General features: G+C 41.4%; 1 protein-coding gene across 1 annotated transcript; it reads right to left on the bottom strand.

Moving 5' to 3' along the window:
* Positions 1-1,655: 1,655 nt before the first annotated feature.
* Positions 1,656-9,529, bottom strand: WRB (tryptophan rich basic protein). The gene is made up of 5 exons (XM_009327982.1): positions 9,505-9,529; positions 7,489-7,654; positions 6,038-6,105; positions 5,049-5,163; positions 1,656-3,375 (listed from the first exon to the last, which is right to left on the bottom strand). The coding sequence occupies exons 2-5, from the start codon at positions 7,610-7,612 to the stop codon at positions 3,302-3,304; spliced, it is 381 nt and encodes a 126-aa protein (XP_009326257.1). The 5' UTR covers positions 7,613-7,654; positions 9,505-9,529; the 3' UTR covers positions 1,656-3,301.
* Between the last annotated feature and the right edge of the window lie 21 nt (positions 9,530-9,550).

The raw sequence follows: 9,550 nt of genomic DNA, 5'->3' as shown, positions 1-9,550 counted from the left end.
AAGGATGCAGGATTACCCAAGCCGAATTTCAAACCACCACTACTAACCAGTTCATAACGTAACGCCTCTAACACCAATGAAATCCTCATGAGAATACACAAACTAATTATTTTGTTTGGTAGTAGGTTAAGTACATCAACTTACCTTTACTCTAGAAATATGGATCATTTAAAATGTTTTTTTTTTTTTAAAAACAATGGTTTTACCGTTATTAAATGCACATTAAATCTTACAAGTACCGAGAATTTCTTTCGAAGATTTTTCCAAAGTGATAGTCAAATCCGTTGTCACAAAAGAACATTCCTCTGTTCCTGGTCTCTGTGCGTGCATGCGCACGCATATGCATCTTAGTAAGGTGCCTTAACAACTACGACATTTTTACCTGCTGTCAGGTGTCCAAGTTAGTCCTTGTTTTGTAATTTCCAGTTTTTTGCATTCTCTCTGCAGTTCGAGTTTTGAAGCTGATGATTATTTGTTAGCTGGCTGAAGTGAGCAATCTGCTTTCGTAAGGTTCATTATTGGGTTAGTACCAACAATGCAATAAAAGAAAATAATTTTTTATTTTCTTCACTCCTGAAATAGCTTCCAGAATTCACACATAATAAAAATAACTTGCTATTAGATTGTTTTCACTAGCATTATAAAGCTCTAAAGCTTCATTCTTTTCCACTGTTAGAACTTATCAAAGCAGCGTGCCTGGTAACTTCCACAGCTGACATCCAAAGATGAATGTGCAAGAGTAAACCATTGTTTTGGAGAAGCCAGGCATATCCAGTTCTCAAAAAGCCTTTAAAAATCCTGTGTTTAAGGTTATGTAAGCGAGGGTAGGAGGATTATGTTTTGTTCCTCATAGTAATTCATGGAACGTTTGCTAAAATGTGAAGTTAGGCAAAACTATGTGTATTCTATTAATTTTAAAAGACAGTAGCACTTAAAAAAACAAAAACCAAAACAAAACTTCAAAAAACTGTACCGCAAAAGGTGATTAAGACATGTAGATCCGAACCTACTTGCGGCATACTTCTTTTCAAAATTCCAAAGGTTTTTCTCGAAGCAGTGCTGGAGCTCTACAGCGGGCAGGTTTCCAAGAATGGCGTTGTGTGGTCAGACGGGTAGGTGTTTCTCTTCTATGAACTATTCCGACTTCCACGGTGCCCTTACTGCTGTCCCAAAGCTAAGAGCAAACAAGCATACGTCATCCGGCGCTCCTGCCTGTACTGACTAGATGACCAAAAGCCTTTTTGCCCTCACTCACCCAAGTGTTTGACCACAGCAGCCAACAAACCGCGCCTTTGATGACCCCACGCTAAGTCTGGATAAACAGCAAATGCCGCTGGGAGGATTTTAAACGCTGCTGCTTTCCTTGACTTCACTGTGTTAAACTCTGCAGCAAGCTAAGTGGAAATACCAGTAGCCACCTCTTTAGATTCAGAAATACGTCAACGTCATAGTTAAATAATCTGTCCCGAATGCTTAAAAAAAAAAAAAAAAAAATTAGGCCCCACTTTTTTAAAAGTAAAAACCTCACACTCTTGATTCACACCAACTGGCACGGGGGGGGGGGGGGGGGGTGTTGGGTTTTCAGGTTTTGGGGTTTTGTTTTGTTTTTTTAGGAAAACTGTAATTAACATTGAAAAATGGATTAGAAAACTTGAGATGGGTTGAAAAGCTTTATTTCGTTAATAAAAACACAACTATACATAACATTCAACCACAACATTTTTTTCTTGATGATATTTAATGCACCTATTTTCATGTTGGCTAATGTAATCCCTAATATAAAACCAGTTCTTCTTTAGATTAACATTTAAAAAAAAAACCCAAAACCATTTCATGCATATATACACACGCACGTGCGATGCATCATGACCTTTTGAACTGATTTCTAAAGGCAGCGCTAATTATGGAGGGGCTCTAGCCCCTTCCTGCAGGGAGGCAAAGGACCTGAAATAACGTAACAGATGCATTCTGCTGTACAGCGTGGGAAGCTGAACCAGAACTGCCAAAGCCCAGCGGAAGGGGGAAAGGGGTCCCCTAGAGCTTTGTTCAGGCTCGTGTCAAAAAGGAAAACCCAAAACGGAGGAGGTGTGGAACAAGAACTTTACAAACCACCTGTTTGTCTTACGGGGCAGGAACGGCAGGGTTGCAGATACCACTGTAGCGTGGAAGAGAACGCAACTGTGTCGCTGTTCTACAGGCACGGTACTAGGAAGAATTCTGTCCGCCTTTACTTTCAAAATATCGTGGCTGTTTCCTGTACCTAAATACAGCGAGAAGGATTTACTCCAAAAGAGAAAATTGTTTTCCCTCCTCCCTCTGCTTGCCACCGTTCTGTTACTGCTTCAGACATTTAAATCACTGATTTGCCGTTTTACATTTACATAGCCGTTACGGGCTATCCTGGACTGTCGTTAATGTATGCTAAAGCCCTTAGAAACGTACTCCTCCGAAGGAACAGCGCTGTTCCCTACTTTCTCTTTCTTAACATGGAGCTTGAGAGGGATGGCCAGACCTTCCCTCCCAAAACACGGAAGGAAATAGTTTCAGTGATCCTCACGCAGTTTGGGAAGCACGAAAACTGTCAAGGAAGGAAAGGTCAGTTATCAATAAAAGTAGGAAAAAATTCAAGTGTTCGATGAATTTTAAAAGTCAGGGAGGAAAAAGTAGCCAGCCATCCTCTACTCGGCAACTGAGTGAGTCTCTTAAGGGTTGATTCTGCATATATATCAATAACACATTTTCTAAGACAGCCCAAGAACACACCAGTTCTAGTGTAAAACATAGCAAGGAGGAAACTAATTCTGCTTTATGCTAGGCCAACCGAACCACCTACCTCTATCCTCTAGTACCACTTGACACCAAATATAATCCCACCTTTGGATGAAACTGCCATATTATGCAGCAAAGAAACAGCAAAGCTCCCAAATTAATTCCTAATGCCAGTGCCTTTCCAACTTAAAAATACAAATCCAGCACTTTTAGGTTTTGGTGAATATATGCCATGACAAAGTCTTATGGTTCTGCCATGAATCAGTCTTTGTACTTGTCCAAATAGACACAAAATGAGGTTCCATAAACAGCAATGCTATTCTTTGAAAACTGACCACCAAACTGAAAAACAAACTGAGGAAAGGTTAAATAAATCGAAAGGAATACTGACTGATATCCAAATGAAGTAACAAAGAGATTATCTCAGACCTAGTCTCACGGAAGACAACTGGTTTGTTTTTTTTTTTTAAATTCATTTAGAACAGTGATAATGAAAATGTAGTTGAGGACTCCATGGATTACTGGGATTCCTTCAGCTGAAAGGGTGTAGCACGATAGCTACAACTTTATTACAAACGACAAGCCAACATGTAATTCCAACACCACCTGAAAGAGATATAAAACACGGTTTCAGTCATTGCATCAAGAACCCTGAAGCACACAAGCTTCTGAAAACAACTTTGGAAGTGTAAAAAAATGAAACTTAAGAGTTATAAGGTGAACAGGAACAAAACATCTTTCTTTTTATATACAAATGCCTCTCTTCAAGGGATGGCAGCTAACTCCATGCTGGTCCTGAGAAAACCTGAAGATTGTCCGGGGAAAAGAGTACCAAATAACAGGAATATGAGCCAAAGCGTGGTATATACAACCCACAGCTTCTAAAAACATTTGCTGTGACCTAATAGAAAACGTCTAAGGCATGGCAAGTAACAGAATACTTTGCTAGAACCTAAATTCAAGATCTGAGATAGGTAAAAAGTAGATTTCCTCCGAAATTTAAATCAGTCTTTTAAAAAGTATTAAGTCCACACTTCTCTCCTTTCCCCTTGCTCCCCATACAGCTATACAGAAAAACTCTACGGAGACCTTCGCTACTGACCCAGACGCCTTGCACTGCTGTTTTAAAGGGTCCCGTCGTTCCAACTAGCAGCACAGAAATTTGCGTAGGTATGATGGAATAGAGGGTGTGCCCTGACTGCAATACACAGCACATCCATACTGCAGACTATATAGACTCATGCTACATAGTATCACAGAATACATAGCTATTCATAGCACACACGTGAAGAAACTACCTTGTTGGTGATTTTTAGACGTTTTTATGTTTATCACAGAGAATTCAAAAGCGATCTCTTTACTCTGACTATCAGCCAAGACAAAAAAGGAGATTTGAAGGCAGACATGGATGTCAACCTTCTAAAATCCCTTCAAATGCTATTTAAATAAATGTCTTCCAAGGACTATTCCCCCACCCTGGCTCCTCTCTGGTCCAGTAAGCTTGCGGGATACAAATAATTCTCTAGCCAGTTATTAAAGAGACAACAACATACAATTCCAACCACATATTTTGGAGTTCCTTCTAAGGCAGTTGGGACTTAGTAGCCTAACATGAAGATTCACCAGCAGCATTTTAGCTTGATGGCAAATTTCCACACTACATCGTCCTGGCATTCTGCCTGTCTACTTACCCCGTTCGCACAGAACCAGCACGCTTTTCACTCAGAAACAGCTATCTACAACCTGTGATACCGTTCTGATCATTAATTCCTTAAACTGCCCAAAAGAGAAGGATTTAAGTAGGTAAAAATGCAACAGGAGCGCGATGGGAAAAAGGGTGGGAACGGACAAGACAAAATGCCAAGAGGGAGCATACCTAAATCGTTCTGGAGTTACACTACTGTGTTTCTTATAAACTGCTGGGGTTCCACACGTAAGCAATACAGACCTATGAAGTATTTGCCCGTTTTTAAGCCCAATTCTACTATTTCAGCGGACTCCTTAATATAAAAATATTTCCAATTCAAAACCTTCTCCAGGCTCTATTTCATACTAAGATAAAGCTGCACTGTTTGAGAAGAAATAAAAAGGACAAATAGGCCATTTCATTGACTACATAGGAAACAGCTGATCAAATGTCGGAAACTCCTCCCTGCATTAAGGGAGTTCAAAGAAACGCACAGAAGCAGTGCTTCTAATCTATGTGTGCTCTTCACCACTACATTGTCAGCATCCACACGGGCTCGGGAAATGTATTTTTTCTACTGTACAGTTCTTACCTGCCACCCCCGTAGGAAAGGCTACCAAGCGCTCCAGCGGAGCGAGCCATTTGCTTGGAAGCACTGTAACGGGCTCAGAATAGTACTTCCAAATGAGAGAGATCATCAAGGCAGCCTAGAATTGAAATTTTTATTAGCTTGGATAATAATACACATCAAAGTACATTTCCACCGCTATTTTGAAGCGGTAAATCACAAATTCTAATTAAAGATAATAGTTTCTTTGTTATTTAACGTGGTTCTGAAGCAAGTGCAAAATATTTTTAAACTTAGTATGACCTTAACTTTATACACAATATTAAGAGGTAGCAGTGGGACGTTGGAAAACACTGCTTTCTTTTGAGACCCTGGTTCCAGTCTATCATAGACAAACATAGTGATAGTAACTGTTAAGTTCTGATGACCGTTTTTAGCCATAATCCTTGCCTGCTAGGAATCCAACTAGCTTTAACATTACCCTAAAGATATCTCCAGGTTAACCACTGTCATCCTTATTAGCAGACAGTTCTTTGGCATCAAGTCCGAACTACAGAGACAATCTGATGAGGCACCGTAGCAAAATGCACGGCAGCTGTAAGTGGAGATTTGCATCCTCAACAAAAGCACATTTTGTTTTCAAAAACATAAGAAAAATGTATTTACAGGTATCAGAACTTTCCTGGGTCCAGTGCCATATACAAATGAAAAAAAAAACCCCAAACCAAAACAGTGATGAAAGAGCCAAGACAAACTCCTATCTTGTCATCTCAAAACCAGAAACACATAGCTAAAATGAAAACTCAAAACTCCTTCCACCCACAACTACCAGACCTTATCAGCAACATCTCTCCCTTCTATTTCAAGAAACTGTTTCAGTTTGGCATGTGCTGTGTCATTGGAATGTCAAACACCTGTGTGACTCACCATCAGCCAATAAATGCAGGAGAGAATTGTAACACTACTGAGGATTTGGTTTAGTAATTTGTATTCATAATAAAATATTTACTTACTTGTAAGATGTAGAACACGATATTTATAACCCACTTTATTTTGGCTAATTGGGCAGTTCGTGCTTTCACTGTTAAAAAAAAATCACTGCATTATTTATAATAGTGAATTACACTTACATAAAACTATTAACGTATTAATATTTCATTCTTCAAATCAGGCCATTACACTGTTTAAAAATCTCTTTTCAAATGACTTGTAGACATATTGAAAGTACCCTTCTGCAAGAAAATGCTAGGTCCGTATCGCACCATAGTTTCCTATTAACGCTACTATGAAAAGTTGCAAACTGCTGATATCCTAGACAAAGAAATGTCACGCATGCTCAAGAGCACTATGCCCAAATGAGAACAGTCACCGTGGCTACTAATTTAAGAACCTGCTTCAGATGAAGCATAAAGTAAACTTTTCCCTTTCCTAAAAAGGGAGAATGATGGCTTTAGCAGATGTACTTTTTGCCTTACTTCATTCAGGAACAAGGTTAAGCCTATTCCTTCACCGAAGGAACCTTGGTCACGTTCAGTAGTCAAACTTCTCATGCCTGTTTTAGTTCTGTTCCAGTACCTCAGAGCAATATAAAGAAGCCCGGCGAAGACAGCACATCTTCAAACATAATGGTGGCCTCAAGTTTTCTAAAACAACGTTGTTGGTTGCTCAGCAAACCACTCAAATCTAGCTTAATTGCAATTATTGGGTTAAGAATAATACTACTGAAAGCAATCCAAACCTGCCAGTTGTAAATATTGTCCTTTCTCCAAGCAAGGAGCCTATAAACATCCATCCGTTCCGCACAGAGGAAGCGGACAAAGCAAGTAGTCTCCTATCCTGTTAGGATCAGTTAGTGAGTTTGGGCAAAGACAAGAGCAAAAGCTCTGGTGCCAAAGGCTTACGCGTACTTTCTACCACGAGATGATGGACTACGCTACCGTAAAATCCTAATCGAGGCAAAGCACTACAGCTCTATCGCAAAAGCTGCTGCATAAGATCAAAGAGGACTGCAAAATGAGAGGAGAGATCTCATCTGGCCACCTTACAGATCAACGTTTTTTCTCTCTAGCGTTTTGTAGCACACCACCCAAACAGCCCCAACCAAGCAGTGCATCCTTTTGCAGTGAAGACAGGCAGCAGAGGACTTCCTCGGCTTATTCAAAACATGGTTCAGTGATGAGCATCACTGAGAAAGGGTAAATAATTACACACTGAAGCCCAGGAAATTCTTTGTAAGAAAAATTTGACATCTACATCACTCCCTTATCAGTGTATGCAGAACTATGCACAACTGAAAGACAAAAGCAAGCTCTCCAAAAAGCTTAAAGAAAAAAAAAAGAAAAAAAGAAGGAAATGGATAAGAGGGGGAAGAAAAAAGCTGAAGGAGAAATATACTTGAAATTGAACACATTCTTGACAAAACATTTTTCAGAAACTAGAAAAGGGAGTAAACATTGCACCCTACCGTGAGTTTTAAGCTTGTCAGTCATTTTGTTAATCTTTCTTTCCAGACGGGCGTATCTAGCAAACTCATCCATCATACTAATGGTTGAGAGTTCCTGCTTCATGTTCTGAATTTCAGCTCTCATCTGGGACTCCTGCTCTGCATCCTTTTGTAACAATCTGGATATCTAAGAAGTAAAGAAATAGTTATTTATCCGGAATTCCACTGGTTTTCTTTAGTATGTATGAAGTATGACCTCCTGTTTACATACTCAGAAGCCTCCCATAAAAAAAGGCCCTTTCACCAAGACACAGGGGAACCTTGGCTTAACATCTGCAACAGGTTCCAAAAGCCAAAGAATTTTTACTCTCTTGTTCTGACTGAAGCAAACCAAAAAGGGTTTTACCATCCCTGCAAGGCAGATTTTTCAACTTTTCTAACTGTGGTTGCTAACTGCCTTTTCCTTCTCTATTTCTGCTTCCATCTCCTCATCTCCCCACTCTCGATGATGCTGCCTCCCGAGACCTTTCAAACCTCCCAGGCCCCGACTGCCTGCCGCCGTGTCCTGATGTCCTCCCTCCTTGCAGTTCTCATCACGCGCTGCTTGGACGACAAGCAGCCGATACGTGCAGGAGAAGAAGGGCTGGGGAAGCACTCCTTCTCATCAGTACTCTTTCCAGCTCCAGCAATGCCCCTCGCTCATTCATCGCTCCCATTTCCAGCTCCAGCAGCCTCAGCAAGGGTCTAAACTAGTTAACGTGGAAACTTCATTCACCGAAGCCCAGTTTGAGGCCTCACCAATAACGCATGGCTCACCAGTCGGGGATCACGCCTCTAGATTACAGATTGCCTAGTCCGGGCTGTTAGAAACACGCGAATTGCCATTCCGGCCGAGAGTTGTGATCCACCTAGCGCAGTACCTTACCGCTGCCTCAAAACCAGGAACAGAAATTTGCATTAGTTATTCTTCTTACGTCTTACCCATGCGTTTGAAGACAGTTTTCTTACAACATCTTACTGGTTTCTTGGCTAAAATTATGTCCTATGGACAGAAATGTAAGAAGGTAATCACACGTCGTGTTAGCAAACATTTTCTCCCCCTCTTTTACTTTCCTACTTTCTTTTCATGAGGCACCAGCTGCTTGTTGGTTCATGAACTCCTTTTACCATAGAAATGAAGATACAAAGAACCTAAAATCTTCTTCTTGCTGTTCCTTTGCAAGTCTTTCTAGCTTTCTCAAGACACGTGTCATTTTCTCCCCACAAATGATGTTCTCAGTGCTGCAGTCAATGAGAACATTACACTACTTTGTCACGAACCACAGCAGAAAGTTGAGCAGAGATTTTCGTTAGTCATCTATGGCAACATCGAGTTCAGCTTCCCAAATTGCTAAGAGTAATTTATGTTTTAAAGGATTTTTATCCATTATCCAACAGTGTGCACTGATCTGTGTGACTGCAAAGTTATTTGCGTAAAAGAGCAGAATGATAGGTATTTTCGCACGCTTGCTCACGTGCAAGTTTATTTGGCAGCCACAGAGTTTATTGGTCCACAATTCTGTTATCCACGCTTCCACAGAAACGCTCAAGATCAGCCCAGGGGCCGTCCTGATTAGCGACTGCGACTTAAGGTTTTCTCCTATGATGCCTAACTCCTTCATCTCTGCATCCACCGATCTCCCCTCTCAACAGTGGAGATGTCCATCTGTTGAAAACACACAAGGCTGAGCAAAGCTGTCCTTTATATTCCCCGCAACGTCCTAAGGGCTGGAGCCTCAGGAGCATCATTTAAGAGACTGACAACTCATTACCCAGAACTTTGCTGCAAAGACCTGCTTAATCGAGGCTGACGGAGTCACCCACCGTCGCGGTGCCGGGCTTCATCATCGCCAGTTCTTCCCAGCATCAGCCTCTCGAGCTTCTCCTCAGGCGAGAGGCAGGACTAGGCCCTGCCTGTCACAGCTGGGGATGCGTTACGGGTACCGCCGGGCACCGGGAGCCCTCCCGAAACGGCACCGCCCCCCATCCCCGCTTCACCTCATCTCTCGGCTGTCACGCGGCGGCGACGCCACCCCCGCCCAAC

Source organism: Pygoscelis adeliae, unplaced genomic scaffold (assembly GCF_000699105.1).
Source record: "Pygoscelis adeliae isolate BGI_AS28 unplaced genomic scaffold, ASM69910v1 Scaffold154, whole genome shotgun sequence".
In the NCBI taxonomy this organism is placed as follows: domain Eukaryota; kingdom Metazoa; phylum Chordata; class Aves; order Sphenisciformes; family Spheniscidae; genus Pygoscelis; species Pygoscelis adeliae.
This window is presented reverse-complemented; position numbering and strand designations above follow the sequence as displayed.

Excerpts from the sequence above, each read along its gene's own strand:
- WRB (XM_009327982.1), bottom strand. The coding sequence starts at position 7,612 with ATGAGAGCTGAAATTCAGAACATGAAGCAGGAACTCTCAACCATTAGT. Across the intron at positions 6,106-7,488 it reads TGACAAGCTTAAAACTCACG|TGAAAGCACGAACTGCCCAA; the intron begins GTAGGGTGCAAT and ends TTTTTTTAACAG. Across the intron at positions 5,164-6,037 it reads TCGTGTTCTACATCTTACAA|GCTGCCTTGATGATCTCTCT; the intron begins GTAAGTAAATAT and ends TTTCAATTCTAG.